We start from the raw sequence: 16,856 nt of genomic DNA, 5'->3' as shown, positions 1-16,856 counted from the left end.
TATCCAACCAAAATGTTCCAGATTTTGAACATCAGAACACTTCACAAACAACTGGTGAGACTTTTGACACCACAAGAGCAAGTCGAACTGAACACTAAGGATATGTTTCAGTGTTTTCAAGGTATTACCCTTCTTCCTGACTGTATCCGGCTCGAAGGACCAGAAAATGTTTGAATTTCTCTGTTTCAGATGTAGACATATTTCTCCAGGGACAAGATCTGTCAAACCCTCTGAGCAAAGCTGAGAAACAGTTTGAATATCTCATTCAGCCAGCTGAGCGAAGAGTCGCTATCAAATTGAAGAAACAGCTTGCTACTGTCAACGCCAATACAAGACAAGTACGTTTCTAACAATTATTTAACCCGTCCAAACAGCAATTCAGTGTACCAACTGTTTTTCAGCTTATCTACGAGTATTCTCGTTACTCAGAATTGATCAGCAGGCCTGTCCTCAGATCGGAACTTCTTCTGGAACGCCAGTTCCTCATGGTGTCCCTCTACGATTACGTCAAACAGATCCAATCGCAAGCTGCCTCAGAAAACCCGGTCGTCAGCACTCGATACGATACTCCAGAAGTAGTCAAAGAAATAACAGTGATCAGACAGCTGGAGGGGAGAGCGAACGAGATTCTGAAGGTGGCTCAGAAATTGCTGGGAGATTTACAAGGCTACCAAGATCTCAACCAAGTGGTCACTGAGCTGGCTAAGGACTTGAAACAGCAGCACAATGAACTCTTTGAGGCGTGGAGTTCGGAAATCATCGGGTCTATCAGCGACAATAGTCTTAGGTAGTCGCTTTGCTTTGTCACTAATATTGTGTTCTCTCTTAATGGATTTTCTTTGTTGGTCACTTTCAGTTTGAAGGAGTCAGATTCAGTTGTACAGTTCTCCAAACAGAAGTTGATGCACGTCAACTATTCCCCAAGGCTAGTGATTCTGACATCGGAGGTGAGACAGTTGAAAGCCATGGGATATCACATTCCTAGCCTCATAGAAGAAACGAGCGAGCATGCCAAGAAATTCATGAAGTTCGCCAGAACACTTGAACAAGTACGAACTTCTCCACCTCAATTCAACTCTGTTCTAAGAAGCTACCCTTAATTTCAGATCGCGAACTTCCACAACACCATTGGAGATAGGATGATTCCTTCCCAAAAACCCATGATGCTAGCCAGTGCTTTGGAACTGTCAAAGTTAGTTCAAGAACAGGAAGTTGTTTCTTGGGGGGAAGAAAAATCGGTGGCAAAGTACGTGGAAACGCTGAAAACGGCTGTGGAGAAACTGTCGAAAGAAAACAATTTGTTGACGATGTATCACCGACAAATCTTGGAAAAGGTGAGTTGTGTTTGGTGAGAGTCTTGTGCAATTATTTCATACTAGTACTATGTTGCTTTATCGCTGCTTTTCGAATGTTTTAACAGAATCAACGAACTTGAGCGTGCGCAGCGTTATAGAACAGTTCTTTCAAAAAATTGTTCCATAGCGCCATCTAGTGGCTAGTTACAGAAAAATTGATAGCCTCAGCCTAAAAACCTTCTCTATAACATTATAAACATGATGCTTAATAAAGGAATATTTCCTGACAAATTAAAAATAGCTCATATAAAAGCAATCTTCAAAAAGGGTGACAAGGATCAAATAAAAAATTACAGACCTATAGCATTACTATCAAATATTAGTAAGATTTTTGAAAGAATCATATATAATCGCCTTATATCCTACCTTGAAACATTCGAACTATTAAGTGATACACAAAACGGTTTTCGAAAGGGTAAATCGACAACAAGAGCAATATATCAAACTTTATGTTCAGTCATAAATAGTCAAAACAACAAGAAACATAGCTTAATGATTAACTTAGATCTTTCAAAAGCTTTTGACAATGTCAATCATAAAACATTGCTAAATAAACTTGAGGCTTATGGAATCAGGAGAACATTAGCTAACTTGATAGAATCATACTTATATAATAGAAAACAGTACGTGGTCGAAAAATGTCACATCACAAATGAGGTTATAAGGTCTGATGAACTAACAATAATTAGAGGGGTACCACAAGGATCAATTCTAGGTCCATTGCTGTACATTCTCTATACCAATGAACTACAAATGGACAACAACTTAAACACTATACAATTTGCTGATGACACAACCGTTATCCTTGAAGAACAAAATGGAGATGGCTTGGAAAGAAATGTGTTCGATGCTTTAAGTACCCTGGAAGCTTGGTTTGCACAAAATCACCTAAAGCTGAACCCTAATAAAACACAGGCAATCAAATTCTCACAGTCAGCTGAAAATGATTATACTTTTTCGGATGTTAAATCAACAATAACAACTAGTAAAAGTTCAAAATTCCTGGGAATTGAGCTAGATTTTAGACTGGATTGGAAATCTCATCTGGATACTTTGTCAGAAAATGTTGCAAGGCATTGCTATGCCCTAAGAGTCATCACTAAAACAATAAATGTTCAAGCGTCAATGTCTGTCTATTATGCACAAGTCCACTCAAGACTTAAATACGGCTTAATTTTTTGGGGTGCGTCTGTGAACGTTAAAAAAATTTTTTCACTTCAAAAACGTTGCCTTAAAATTATTTATAAATCCAAACAAACTGATAGCTGTAAACCTTTATTCATAGAAAAGAAAGTACTGACCCTATACAGTCAGTATATTCTTGACAGCATAATATTTATTAAAAGCAATCCAAAGCTTTTCAACGACTTTGATAAAGCACACATCTACCCAACAAGAAATAAAGCAGATTTGGTTACTAATATTCCTAATTTTACTTATATTCAGAAAAATATACCGTCTAATAAAAATCTATAACAAACTTCCAAATGCACTAAAAAGCCTCTCTAAAAAACACTCAAAAATAAACTTAAAAACTTTCTTCTAAACAGAGCATACTACTCAACTGATGAATATTTTAAAGATATCATCCCTTCAGATTTTACCTGCTAAAATGTCTCACATTTAATTGATTTCCATTTTTAAATGTTTTTAACTGTATATTTATTACACTGACATGTTCTACGCTCATCTGGGCATTTTACTTCATTGTAATTGAACAAATAATAAATAATAAATAAATAAATATGAAAAATTACTTATACATGTCAAGTTTCATCACGATCGGTTGAGCGATGTAGAAGTTTATCACTTAGCAACCAACCAACCAACTAACCAACCAACCAACCAACTAACCAACCAACAAACATCCATTTTTATATATTAGATTACATACAGGGTGTAACAACGAAAACTTAACAGAGCCGTTTTTGTATATAAAAAGTGAGATTTTTAAAAAAAGCTCGGACACGTCGATTTTTAATTAAAGGGGGACACCTTTCAGACTAATCAGATTTTTTGTAGTACGCACCCCCTCGGAGGGGTGCGTCCGACGACCCTTATTTAGATAGGGAAAGTAGGTCGAGTGGCACCTCGTTTTAAAGGACTTTCGAATACCTTCACATCTCTGCTAAAAGAAAAATTTTGTAACGATTAGTTTTTGAGATAATTTGAAGATTTAAAGGTACTTTTATTGAGTTCAACTCTTTTTAAAATAAATCAAATTGTTTTTGAGGTACGTTTACGTTCAGAACTTTCATAAAAAAAATAGATTTTTGCTTTTTATGACAACCTGCTAATACGTGTCCATTTGATTTATTTCGTAAAAAAGTAAGAATTATTTGTTTATTACAAGGAGATTTTTTCGGGGGATGGGGTTGGTTACCACCCTTACTTTTTAGGTGAATTGAGTGGCACCTCCTTATGAAGGTTGCCTTTTGACGTGGATATTTTATGCTTCTGATAAGAAAGTGAATCATACTAAAAACTTATCTACACAACGAATACAACCTGCTGATTTTATTGAACGTTGATGACACAGAAAAGTTTATAAAACTGTTTTAGGGTTAATAAATCCCAATAGTTGTTTTTAAAGCACACACAAAAAAAGTAACACCTAATAAGGGTAACCCACATAGGAAATTTAGAGTAAATGTTCAAAATGTGCGCCATTTTGCTCCATGCAACAATGAAGATTTTGTTCGAATTTTGCTCTTACATCATTCAACATCTCAGGAGTTATAGCTCGGCATTCATCAATAATTCTACGACGTATTTCATCCAAATTGGCTGGCTGTGTAGCATAAACTTTAGATTTTAAATATCCCCACAAAAAGTAGTCCAGTGGTGTTAAATCTGGTGATCGTGCTGGCCAATCAATTGGACCTGTTCTGCCAATCCATTGTCCTTCAAAATGATTATTCAAAAAATTTCGAACCTGCTAGGCATAATGGGGGGGTGCACCGTCTTGTTGAAAATGGATAAATTCATCTTGACATCTTGGATCCTGTTCAATTATTTCAACTATACGAGGTTGTATTGCCTCTTCAAGAAGTTGCAAATAAGAATCACCGGTTAAATTTCCATCAATGAAAAATGGACCTATAATTGTATGATTGCCCAATATTCCGGCCCAGACATTCACTTTTTGGGGATGTTGGGTATGTATTTCTACGTATTGTCTTGGGTCTCCATCCGACCAATAACGGTAATTGTGACGGTTCACGCAACCATTTAAATAAAATGAGCTTTCTTCCGAAAAACAGATGTTATAAAGCAGCTTGGGATTTTGCATTAATATCTCACTCATGCCCTCACAAAACTCCTGTCTTCGGTCAAAATCATCCTCATTGAGTTCATGAACAAGTTTGATTTTGTAACGATGGAATTTGTGGTTTTTAAGGATTCTCCATGCGCTCATATGGCTTATTCCGGCCATTGCTGATAAACCTCTGGTACCTAACCTGGGATTGGCAATGACTTGACCAATCACTTCAATCGCATTATCAGCATTCACTACCCTTCTCTGAACATTTCTTTTCTTATTAAAAACCGAACCTGTCTCCCTGCATTTTGTGACCAAATCCAGAACGTGATTTCTGCTTTGGTGTTTACCAGGGTTTTGCTCGTTGAATAAAATTGATGTTCTATCAGCATTTTGGTCGTTGCCAAAAAATAAAGCAATAACTGAAACCCTTCAGCGATAGTGTAAGGCATTTTTAAACAAATAACAATACACGACCTGTTCAAACAAAACAATCGAACGATGTACTAATGAAAACTGGAAGAAGAGGAGTGGGTATTGATTTTAAAAAAGGGATTTAATTTAACAAAAAACTGATGAAAAGAACTGCTCGAAAATTTTTTTATTTAGGCATAGAAGTTACCGAGTTGTCTGTCTAATGTATTATTAACATGGCAATTTTAACTTCAAATTATCTCGAAAACTAATCGTTACAAAAATTTTCTTTTAACAGAGTTGTAAAGGTATTCGAAATACCTTTAAAACAAGGTGCCACTCGACCTACTTTCCCTATCTAAATAAGGGTCGTCGGACGCACCCCTCCGAGGGGGTGCGTACTACAAAAAATCTGATTAGTCTGGAAGGTGTCCGCCTTTAATTAGAAATCGACGTGTTCGAGCTTTCTTTAAAAATCTCAATTTTTATATTCAAAAACGGCCCTGTTATGTTTTCGTTGTTACTGTATAATAAATTGCAGATAAACGACCTAAAGCAGTTCGACTTGATCAAAGACTACAGTAAGTGGAGAGAAACGGGGAAAAATATCAGAACAATCATGACACAAGTCGAAGACAAAGGGTTCAGAAATATGCAAAGCTGGAAAAGCGATCTGGATAAGAAGCTGAGTGAAGTTCTGGAAAAACAGTTCCTGGAAAGTCTAGATACTCTCCATCTGTATCTCCCCGAAATCCACATAGATCTAATTTATAGAAACTCTAAGCTGGAGTATTTTCCCAATGAGGACAGTCTAAAGAAAACTTACGAGCAACAGTTGAAGAAATTTTTGGATATTCCCAGAAACTTCAGAGCTATTTCTGAAGTTCCAGACACTAGTTTGTTTCAAGGAATACTCAGCAGGTGAGTTGGGGAAGCTTTGTCATTCGTCGAAGAAATCATAGCTTACTGCAAATCCAAAACAATTCTGGCAAAAGTGTTTTACGTTAAAAATAAATACCTATTCATTGTGTTCTTACATTGTTTTTCAGGAACGAAAATGCTTTGAAAACTGTTTCTAAACATACAGACGAGCTTTTCGAGCAGCTCAAAGGTGTGATCAATCACTGGCAGTCTTGGCTACAGCTGGATCCTTTGGATACAACCAAGCTCACCAGCTGGCAACACTGGGATCTGCATTTCAGAGCATCCAAAACATTTGGGCAAGAAATTGCTAAACTACCAAGGTAAATCAGTAAAAATTACAGCGATTTTAATGTTTATTTATACTATACTGTTTCAACTGATAATAATCCACCGTTTTTGTCGCTAGTACCGAAGAAAGAGTGGGATGCTTTCTCATCGGTCTCTCCAGGTTGAGGTCAGATCTCGAATCCCATAACAGAAGTTACTGGGATCAACTGGTATACTCTTTGAAGGACTCCATAGCTCAGGACGTGGTGAAGCTACAGAACTACGTCGATCACTCCACTGCAGCGCTCACTAGACAACCTGTGACTGTAGATGAAGTCGGAGAATCTGGAATCGTCCACAATAACATCATGAAAGAAGCTCCGGAGGTCAGTGTTATGGTGCACCCCAAAACCAGTTTAGGGAGCCTGACGTGTATTAAAGGGGCTCAGTGGCTTTATATGTTTCTGTAATCGTTTCAGATGCTGGAGGTCTTCAAGGAAATGTCTAAAAAGTCGCAGATTCTGTCCAGCTGGTCCAGAGAACAAGTCAGCTCTGTTGGTAGGTTGAAAGGAGCCTGGGACAGGTTACAGAGCTTGCTGGATAACCATCAACATATCATGGCTAAACAGGTCTGTACCATCCTTGAAACTTTTCCTATACTCCCATTATAATGCAGGTCCGGCTTAACTCAATGAACTACCAACTATTCTATTTTTATTTCAAGATGGAAACTATAAAAACGACGCTGAACATCGATAGAGAAAACCTGGAGAAGGAGATAGAGAGATTTCAAGCCAAGTGGGAGGAGGTTAACCCAAGACCTCACTCCGGGGACTTGCTGGATAATACTATGAAGGAGCTTCTTAAGCATTCGAGAAATATTAAAGAGAAAAAAAGCGAATGGGTTGAAATACAGTCGAAACAGGAGAAACTGATGTGAGTGGGAGAATATAGTTGTTCGTAGAAAATGAATTATAAGTTACTAGAGGAGAAGTTTTTGGGTTTTGAGATTGATGTTTTGGACCAAAAGTCTACAAGTTACAAACTATTTTAAATCATTGATTTGAATTTCTGAATTTGATTCTGCTCTTTTTAAAGGGAAAATTTCAAGAAATTCAGTTTGGAGGAACCAGAATTATTGTTGGTGAAAGACATCGAAGACAGTTTGAAGAAAGAAGAAGAATCTTGGGCCATTTTTGAAGAATTTAGCTCAGGTACGAACTTTTTAGAGTTCACGAATGTAATAGCAATTACATTAATGCAATTTCAGAGTTTGACGAGCTCAGAAATGAACCCTGGATAGTATTCAGAAAGAAAATTTACAAACTTGAAGATTTTTTGAAAAAGTGGCAGGAAAAGCTGGAAATTACAGAGAATACTCAATTGGTCACTCGACTCCTGCAGGAAATACATAGATACGAGGTAGGTGATAACTTGCTTCCCGTTCAGCGATCACAGATAATGTCAATAACGCAATATTTGAGGTTATGGTGACTCTAGGGAAGATCCATTGTTCCAACATCTCATAGAAATGAACAACTAACGTTGCCTGCAGAAGAGAGTACATTCAAAATATTTTTCAGTGTGTTGCCCCGTCCTTGAAATATGTAAAAGGGGAAGATTTCTCAGAAAAGCATTGGATAGATGTTTTCAATCTTCTCGGTATGGACATCAAACCTGTAGATCAGCTCATATTGAACGATTTTTTGGAAGCCTGTGATGAGATTCAGAAATCACTGAAAGATTTACAAGTAAGTGTATTTAAATCTTCAGTAACCTTGAAGAAATGTGTGACTTTTCGATGTTTCAGGTGATAGCCAAAAAAGCAGCCAGTGAAATCGTTGTAAAGCAAGCACTCGCAGAGCTTGACCAATGGGATGTCCTTTGCAGATTCGTAGTTAGTGGTCATAAGGATTCCAGGGACAAGAACATGTTTCTTATCAAAGATTTCAAAGAAATTCTCAATAAGGTGAAAAAACGAATGCATTTCGATTCATTACAACAGTTTGGGTCTTTTACAGATTGGAGACAACCAAAGCTTGCTGCAGTCATTGAAAAACTCCACAGATTACGATTCGTTCGTTGAAAAAGTAACCATCTGGGAGAACAAGTTTGCAGATTTGGACTACTTTCTTTCATCTTTGGCTCAAATTCAACGAAAGTAATGTTTTGTATAGATGTAACTCTCAAATTGAAAATTCCTAATGTCTAGCCTCGGGATTCGTCTGTTTTTGTGTTTGTTTCATTCAAGTGTGTTCCCACGAATAGCAGGAAGAGAGTTAGTCACTCTGGCTGAGCCCCGCTTTACCAGAGGAAGGCTGATTACAATGAGGTTTCGCCCGGGTCCCCAAGGGGATCGTGCGTAACCGCATATCACCCTGTGGCCATTCAACTGTCGACACGATTCCTTACACCTTAGCTTGGGTAGGCTGGTCCACGGTGGTATGTTTTGCAAAGGCTTCTGGGGAGTTTTGGTTCCTCTCACCCTGCTTATTTCTGCCACTGACCAGGAGTCCAGCGACCCCGTCCGTAAGGCCACATTGGCTTCCCGTTCCCTGCCTCCCGTTCCCTGCCTCCCGTTCCCTGCCACCTGGGGACGCGCCCGATAGGTAGCCCAACCCACGGATATCTCGCATATAAAATGAAGTGTCAAAAAATACTAATCATATCCAATGTTAACTGTTTCCAAACTTTGAAAGTTATTATAACTGATCAAAGAAGTTTTCTTCAATAGTTGAATGACAATAATTTGCGAAAGTTTTCAAAGCCGCGTAAGATATTGAATTCAACACTTTTTCACTTATCGTAATCTACCGTTTCAGATGGTTGTATCTCGAGCCAATATTTGTCAGCGGAACATTGGCTCAAGAAAAAAGTAGATTCGAAAGGATAGATAGAGATTTTCGACACATTCTGACCTTCATCGAGAAAGATCTGCGAGTTGCAGCCCTATGTCGATATCCAAACCTGAGATCACTTTTGGAAACTATCATGGATCAGTTATCCAGGTGTCAGATTAGTTTGGATAGCTTTCTGAAGGTATGAATACCTTGTCCCGTTTCTCTCATGACATGTGAAGCAACTGGTGAAACTTTATTACAGGAAAAACGAGAAAAGTTTCCGAGGTTTCTCTTTCTCAGCGACGATGATCTGTTGGAAGTTGTGGGGCAATCTTCTAAAGAACACGTAATTCAGAGTCATCTGAAAAAGATATTCATGGGAATCGCAACAGTCCATTTGTCATCCACTGGACAAGAAATTGCTGCCATGTGTTCGTCCCAAGGAGAAACAGTTTTCCTCTCGAATCCAGTGAATATCCAAAAGCCAGTTGAGGTGAGTAAAGATAATGACAGTTCCTCACTTTTTCATAATCTCAATACGATAATAACGACTATGTCTTCATTTCCAGGAATGGTTGAATGAACTGGTAAAACAAATGCAGATAACCCTCAAAGAATTACTAGTGAATTGCCAGAAAGAAAAAACAGCCCCAGATCCGCTTTTATACCCTTCCCAGGTGCTGTGTCTCTCAGACAGTATCACTTTCACTGCCAAATGTGAACAGGCAATATCCAACATGACTGTTCCACCATTGCTCGCGAAATACAAGGTATTGATGCCATGACAGTTCTTATGAAGTAGAAGTATAGGAAACTAATTATGTATCGAACTCATTTTCCCCATTACCACCATATTAAATGGTGGGGTAATACTATAGTTCACCTCTAAATCTAAGCATAATTGTTACTTACCCTATTTTTAAGACACAACTCGAGCATTACAGCTCTCTAGAGCTTAATAATGGCACTAATACTGCAGACGGAGATATCCTCTTGGAATTGAAGCTGAAAGCACTTTTGCTGGATACAATTCATCATATATCAGTTCTAGAAGAGCTTATGTCCAATAACGTAACTAAAGTTTCAGACTGGATTTGGCAAAAACAATTGAGGTAAGAGAAAAAGACAAAACAACCTCTTCATGACAAAGTGAATTATATTATAGGTATTATGCTAATTCTGTTGGAGAAGTTACGGTTAAGATGGCTAATGCGAGGGTCGAGTACTCATATGAGTATTTGGGCAATGCTCCCAAACTAGTAAGAACTCCGCTAACTGACAGATGTTTCCTCACACTAACGCAGGTAAGCAGTAGCCACTGGTAATCAGCGCCAAACTAGTTTCCTTTTTCTGTTATTTCAAGGGGATTCATTTGGGAATGGGTGGCAATCCATACGGACCTGCAGGAACTGGAAAAACCGAATCAGTAAAGGCCCTAGGAGGTCTCTTAGGGAGACAGGTTCTAGTGTTCAACTGTGATGAGGTAAAGTGCTTGCAAAAGTAATCTGCAACCTACCTCAAGTCACTATTTCAATCTTAAAGGGCATAGACGCTGCATCAATGGGACGAATCTTAACAGGTTTGGTCAAGACCGGAGCTTGGGGATGTTTTGACGAATTCAATAGACTAGATGAAGCCACTTTATCAGCAATTTCCATGCTGATACATGCCATTCAGGTCGCCATCCGAACTAACAAGAACAGTGTTCAACTTTTGGATCAGGAGGTATGTCTTGAGATCTTCTTACTTGAAGTAATGCATCTGTGACTTTAAGGTTACCGCCAATAAACACTGCGGAATTTTCGTTACGCTGAATCCTGCTGGTGGGGGATACGGTGGCAGAAACAAGTTACCTGATAATCTGAAGCAACTGTTCCGACCCGTTGTTATGACACATCCCGACAATGAGGAAATAGCTAGGGCCCTGCTTCATTGTGACGGTTATAGGAGCGCCAATCTGATAGCAAGGAAGCTTGTTGAAGTTTTCGATATATCTAGGTGATTATTTTCCAATGAGAGAATTATCATGTGCAAAATGTAACTTTCTATACTTTCAGTAAACTCTTGAGCAAGCAACAACACTACGACTGGGGTCTGCGATCAATCAGAACGGTTCTGAGCGGCTGTGGCAGAGCAATGAAAAAATTTAAAGCTCAAAACACTGACATAAATAATAGTTTGAATCCAGAAATGGCTATGGCGATTCAAGTTCTTAAAATTGACACTCTATCCAAACTGTCATTCTCGGATAGCACAAAATTCGCCTCCATTATTCAAGATGTGTTTAGAGAAGTGCATATTGATATTTCAAAGGATGATATAATGAGAAAGTGTATCGAAGAGAGTTTTGAGGAAATGGGACTGGAGAAAAATGAAAGACAGGTGTGTTGAAATCGATTCGATTAAGTGGAAAAATGCATTACTGAGAATCAGGAAATTGATTATTTCGTTGCAGATTAACAAATGTATGGAATTTTATGAACAACTACAACAAAGAATGGGCGTAGCCATTGTGGGACCACCGAGTTCAGGGAAAACTACCATAAGGCAGTTGATTAATCGAGTATGTACAAAAATGGAGGGAAAATCTGAACATTTTCCATAGTTTCGACAAAAACGGCATTATACATAAAACGCGTTTGGATTCTCAGAAAATATATTCTATATATTTTATATTTCAGAGTTTGTGCAAGTTAGGAAAATCGATAAAATCATATTGTGTCAACCCCAAAAGCATGTCACGGTCCCAGCTATTGGGTAAGATGGATCTAGACACGAGCCAATGGAACGATGGCGTTTTGACAACGTTCAGTCTACAGGTAGCATCTGAAAGTGCAGGTAAATTCATTAACTAATTCATTAAAACTCATGAAAACTATTTCTTTCGTCTTCAGATATATGGTCTTGGATAATATGCGATGGAGACATCGATCCGGAATGGGTAGAGTCTTTGAACTCCGTGCTGGACGACAATCGATTGCTATCGCTGCCTTCAGGTTGGCGTATTCAATTCGGACCAAACGTCAACTTCATTTTCGAAACCCACGATCTAAGCAGTGCCTCTCCGGCCACAATTTCCAGGATGGGAATCATATTTTTGAGTGAAGAAGATCTGGAGCTAGAAAATTACGTAACTGGTTTTGTGAATCAGCTATCTGAAGAACAAAAACCAGTTTTAGAACCGCTCATAAGCGATCATTTCTTGAGAGGTGAGTGAAATAAAAATTATTCATATAGTCAGCTGTAAAGATTTTTTTTGTTAATTCAGCTGTTAACTGGATTGTGAGAGATGGAGATATCAACATCCCTTGCTCTCGATTAGCCATTGCCAAAACAGGCCTAACGCAGCTGGCAGATGTCAGAAGCAAGGCCCATTTCTCGGTGGCGCTCATCAACGGACTAGGACAGCAGTTACAGGACGATTTCAAGGAACTTTTTGCCCAACAGGTATTATTACATCACAAGCTATATCTTCCTGTACACATATAGTTTTTCAGGTTTACGAGTGGACAGGAGATTGTGCTCCACCTCTGATTCTCAAACCTAGATACAACAGAGAGAGGGATGTTATCGATTCGTATTATACAAACCCGAATATCAGCATTGAAAATTCGAGTCCTGACACGCTGTTGATAGAAACAGGTCAAATATCCCAGTATCTGGATACTCTCAGAGTCTGGCTTGGAGAAAAGAACAGCCAAAACTTTTTAATTGTCGGTCCCCATGGGTCAGCAAAAACGCAAGTAGTTTTTTCAAAATAGTCATCTGTGGTTGATTTTCAATAGTCTCACCAGATACAACGTTGTGCAATTTTCTACTCACTTGACCCGATTGCATTTTTACTTTCAGATTGATCTTCAAAAGTTTGATTCTCGAGAGAACTGACGTGGAACTAGTTATTCTACACTGCAGTGGAAACTTATTGCCCGAATTTGTTGTAACCAAATTATCGGAGGTAGCCACTTATTATGTTTATGACTAAATCATACTGAAAGTTTTTGTTGTAGCACTGCCTCTCGGTGAACACTCACAGAGGAAAAGTTCTGAAACCTAAAAAAGGCAATCTGGTACTTCATTTCAAAAACCTTCACCTCTTGAAGCCGGACAAGTGGGGTACGAATATCCTAATCGAATTTTTAAGTCAGGTAAGAAAACACACCCATACTGACACGCAACGAATAATACAGAATTGTTGGTCAGAAATTGAGAATATTTATTCTACCTATCGAACGCGACTAAACTTTGGATAAGTTGCTTTTGAGAGGCGCAAACATGGACTGTTTTGGACGAATATCCTCAAACTTGACGTGTTTCTCGAGTTCATTTATTTTTGCCTGACTCTGCAGAATTTTCGCTTTCAGCTTCGCCACTTCCTGGACGTTCCCCTTCTCCTTGTTTTCTATCTCCTCGTTCGCTTCCGCTATCTTTGATTCCGAATGAACCTTTAAACATTTGTATTTGTTTTCTAAGGTTTCAATAACTTTTTGGTACTCTTTCAGTTCGTTTTTTAGGACGTCCTGGTTTTCTATCAAGCCTTCGATAACAACCTTGGCTTTGCCAAACTTTTCTAGTAATTCGTTGAACGAAGATTCGAGGTTTTTTACGTACGTATCCAGTATGGTATTCTTGTCAATCAAGTCTTGCCTCTCTGTCCAGACTTGGTTCAGGAATTCATCGTATTTGACCATGACTGACTGAAACAACAAGGAATTTAGAACTATGAATGAGGATATAGGTGAAACTGGAACATCCGGCGTAGAATAAATCAAAAAACAAGCTTTTTTTTATGAAATAAAAAGTCTCTCAAAGTGACTGACCTATCCAATACACAACCATATTGCCTTTGTTTGCTTTCAGATAAAATTACAGGGATTGGTGATTGGGAAAAGTGCCTGTTTGGTATGAACGCGGGGTAATTACCTGAAAACCATTTTCGTCCAAGTTTCCAGTCTTCAGTCTCGCTTCTAGTGCCTCGTTTTTCAACTTCAGCTCTGTTATTTCATTTTCCAACTCTTTTATTTTAGCCTTGTTGTTCTTTATAAGAACGTCTTTCTCTTGAACGACCTCTTTATACTGCCCCAGTTCTGTATTCTTTGATAACAACTCCTTGGAGACGGGTTCCTGCATCCTAAAAATCTGAAATGAAACATTATTACCTATTACTCATAGTTAAAATTAGTATGTCTAGCTCGTTGAATAATATACACACATCGGAAAAGTCTAGGGATATTTTTATAACATACTAAATATCATAAAAATAAATGCATGAGGTCGTTTAATTTCGATTAAATTGGTACACTCGACCACCCTGTAAATTTCTATGGGTTGAACAAAGCCTGCAAAAACGGTAACTAATCTTTTATCAAGTTTTTTACAAACAGTAGGTTTTCGGCTGAAATGAATAATCTGAAAGTGTCGAGTTTGTACATTCTACGCAGTTCTTGCTCAGCAATTAAACTAGAAATATTGTGCTTTAACATGAAACGCCATCACTTACCATTGGCTGAGATGAATAGGGCTTCTTCAAGGTGGCATACGACAAAATGATGTAGCTCTTCGTTCGGAGGTCTCCCAAAGTGTTATCAGTCGATTGTGGCGGCGTTTCCGTGAAACTGGCAGTCCAGCCGAACAACATACAGGGCGAGGATGCGCTACAACTGCAGTTCAAGACCGATTTTTGGTCTTAACCGCAAGAAGACAACCGACAATCACAGCACCTGAGTTGGTTAACGTGTTGCAGCAGACGCACCAGGTAACCATTGGTCGTGATACTGTCAGAAATCGACTGCATGAAGCAGATCTCCACAACAGAAGGCCACTTAGATGTCCACCTTTGTCGAGAGGCAATCGCGGTAGAAGAAGAGTGGTGTCAAGAACATCAAAACTGGGATGCAAATGATTGGGCCACAGTTTTGTTTACAGACCAATCCAGATTTGGATTTCATCCAGATTCTCGTCGAGTAAGACTGTGGAGACGACCTGGAAATAATGAACGTTTGAGACACGTCCAGGAAGTCCACACATACAGAGGTGGTACAGTAATGCTATGGGGCGGAACCATGATCGGCGGCAGAACCGATCTCGTTTTTCCAAATCGCTCCCTCACAGCTCGACAGTACCTCGACACCATTCTTCTACCTATCGTCCGTCCGTTTGCTGGTGCTGCTGGTGACAACTTCCACCTAATGCATGATAATGCCCGTCCACATGTCGCGCGTCTAGTGACTGACTGGCTCACCAACGAAGGAGTTGATGTATTGTCATGGCCAGCACAATCACCGGACCTGAATCCCATCGAGCATGTGTGGGATATGCTTCAACGAAGAATTACTCCGCTTATGGGGAACATTCACACAACGTTTCAATTGAGAGAGCTTTTAATCGCTGAATGGGCAAATGTACCTCAACAAGACATTGACAATCTCATTTTGTCGATGCACGATAGATGTAAGGCCGTAATAAACCAGCGTGGAGGCCATACTTTGTACTGATTCCAATTTTTTTTGTATTATGATTTTTTTTCGGGATGCCAAAGAAGAGCCATATTTTTTTTAGTTTTGCTTATATGCGCACTCAGTATTTTTGACCATTTAATAAATTTTGTTGTAAGTTACATTCGTTTAATAATCACCCGTCAACTTTTTTTTCCCTAAAGCGATCTAAAAAAAAATTATTGCCATTTTTAAAAATATCCCTAGACTTTTCCGATATGTGTATTATGAATCGTAGTTTCAACAAAAATTATTACATTGTTTATTGAAAATTTCATTCCATAATTTGGTAAGAACTTTGGATAAGCTCCCTATCACCAATATATAAAATGAGTTGAAGAAATATAGAGATCATCCTTCCTTCTCCAGTGAAAATTGTCCAAACCTAATATTTCTCGTATCAGAATTCAAAGCAAAGCTTGATTTCATAAAGGAATTAACTAACTATCATTACTATCCTGACGAACTCTGTCACTTACACGTGAAAATAGTGGTTCAAATATGTCAAATTAACGGTCAACACCATTGAGGTTATGTTCACGTATTTAGAAATCGTAACAATTGATAAAAACCAGCCAGATAAAACAAATCAAACTTCTTCAACTCACTTTATCTTGCCAACATAAATAAAACATGTTACTCACCCTTAAAATATCCATTTTTTGAAAAATCTCGAACATCCAGAAGAACTGCCCGCAAATTTTGACATAACAATTCTGACGTTAGGTTCTCTTCCAGTTGATCGTATACAGGGGATTCTTTGATGCCAATGTGGAGTTCGTGGGAATCGAAAATGTCACTATAACGGGATCTTTAGCCGCCAGAAATAATTTGTCGAAGAGGTTCACGTCGATTATGCGTATTTTCAACGTCAGGTGAGGTCTTTTCAAATGTAGATGGCGACTGGTCCGTTATAAAGTTAGTGTAACTATACAAGTAAACGACATTTTAGAATATATTCCTAGGATATGTGATACTTATTAAATATATTGGATGATACAATGCTATATCAAATCATTGGAAGGTTGCAAATCTATGAAACACTAATGCTCTGATATTTCCGAGCACCACCTACACATGATATTTATTTTTGCCCGTACAACTCAAAATACGGACAAAAATGTCCTATTTCTAATACTCATGTTTTATCAATAAGAATATAACTGCGTCAAAGCTTTTTTGCAGGTTTGTAGACTAGGGTTTGCAGGTATTTATTATTTTCGATTCGTCTACGTAAGCGGTAGATACTATCAAAGCCTCGCCAACCATACTTTCCAGATCTCTTGCCAAAGGACTACCATCT

At 38.4% G+C, this 16,856-nt stretch overlaps 2 protein-coding genes across 2 annotated transcripts in view; one reads left to right on the top strand and one right to left on the bottom strand.

Annotated features, from left to right (window-relative positions):
• Positions 1–16,856, top strand: part of btv (dynein cytoplasmic heavy chain beethoven) — a 38,445-nt gene that overhangs the window by 2,038 nt on the left and 19,551 nt on the right. Inside the window, exons 8-39 of the mRNA XM_074182290.1 lie at positions 22–121; positions 190–338; positions 402–787; positions 857–1,049; positions 1,107–1,334; positions 5,573–5,952; positions 6,081–6,275; positions 6,362–6,608; positions 6,702–6,851; positions 6,947–7,158; positions 7,321–7,436; positions 7,493–7,644; positions 7,806–7,973; positions 8,033–8,191; positions 8,244–8,383; positions 9,045–9,261; positions 9,325–9,555; positions 9,632–9,832; positions 9,987–10,174; positions 10,228–10,366; positions 10,426–10,545; positions 10,605–10,787; positions 10,837–11,060; positions 11,120–11,444; positions 11,518–11,625; positions 11,744–11,900; positions 11,957–12,271; positions 12,331–12,509; positions 12,560–12,801; positions 12,912–13,017; positions 13,070–13,207; positions 16,292–16,428. Of these exons, the coding sequence (XP_074038391.1) occupies positions 22–121; positions 190–338; positions 402–787; positions 857–1,049; positions 1,107–1,334; positions 5,573–5,952; positions 6,081–6,275; positions 6,362–6,608; positions 6,702–6,851; positions 6,947–7,158; positions 7,321–7,436; positions 7,493–7,644; positions 7,806–7,973; positions 8,033–8,191; positions 8,244–8,383; positions 9,045–9,261; positions 9,325–9,555; positions 9,632–9,832; positions 9,987–10,174; positions 10,228–10,366; positions 10,426–10,545; positions 10,605–10,787; positions 10,837–11,060; positions 11,120–11,444; positions 11,518–11,625; positions 11,744–11,900; positions 11,957–12,271; positions 12,331–12,509; positions 12,560–12,801; positions 12,912–13,017; positions 13,070–13,207; positions 16,292–16,428 (6,185 nt within the window). The remainder of the gene's footprint in view (positions 1–21; positions 122–189; positions 339–401; positions 788–856; positions 1,050–1,106; positions 1,335–5,572; positions 5,953–6,080; positions 6,276–6,361; positions 6,609–6,701; positions 6,852–6,946; positions 7,159–7,320; positions 7,437–7,492; positions 7,645–7,805; positions 7,974–8,032; positions 8,192–8,243; positions 8,384–9,044; positions 9,262–9,324; positions 9,556–9,631; positions 9,833–9,986; positions 10,175–10,227; positions 10,367–10,425; positions 10,546–10,604; positions 10,788–10,836; positions 11,061–11,119; positions 11,445–11,517; positions 11,626–11,743; positions 11,901–11,956; positions 12,272–12,330; positions 12,510–12,559; positions 12,802–12,911; positions 13,018–13,069; positions 13,208–16,291; positions 16,429–16,856) is intronic.
• On the bottom strand, positions 13,252–16,348 carry LOC111514276 (transforming acidic coiled-coil-containing protein 3). The gene is made up of 3 exons (XM_023170515.2): positions 16,198–16,348; positions 13,983–14,198; positions 13,252–13,756 (listed from the first exon to the last, which is right to left on the bottom strand). Exons 1-3 carry the CDS (start codon positions 16,231–16,233, stop codon positions 13,298–13,300), a joined length of 711 nt encoding a protein of 236 aa, XP_023026283.1. The 5' UTR covers positions 16,234–16,348; the 3' UTR covers positions 13,252–13,297.

The sequence above is a fragment of the Leptinotarsa decemlineata genome, unplaced genomic scaffold, assembly GCF_025532065.1.
Source record: "Leptinotarsa decemlineata unplaced genomic scaffold, Ldec_3_MD MMD2_tig00026328_RagTag_RagTag, whole genome shotgun sequence".
Classification (NCBI taxonomy): domain Eukaryota; kingdom Metazoa; phylum Arthropoda; class Insecta; order Coleoptera; family Chrysomelidae; genus Leptinotarsa; species Leptinotarsa decemlineata.
This window is presented reverse-complemented; position numbering and strand designations above follow the sequence as displayed.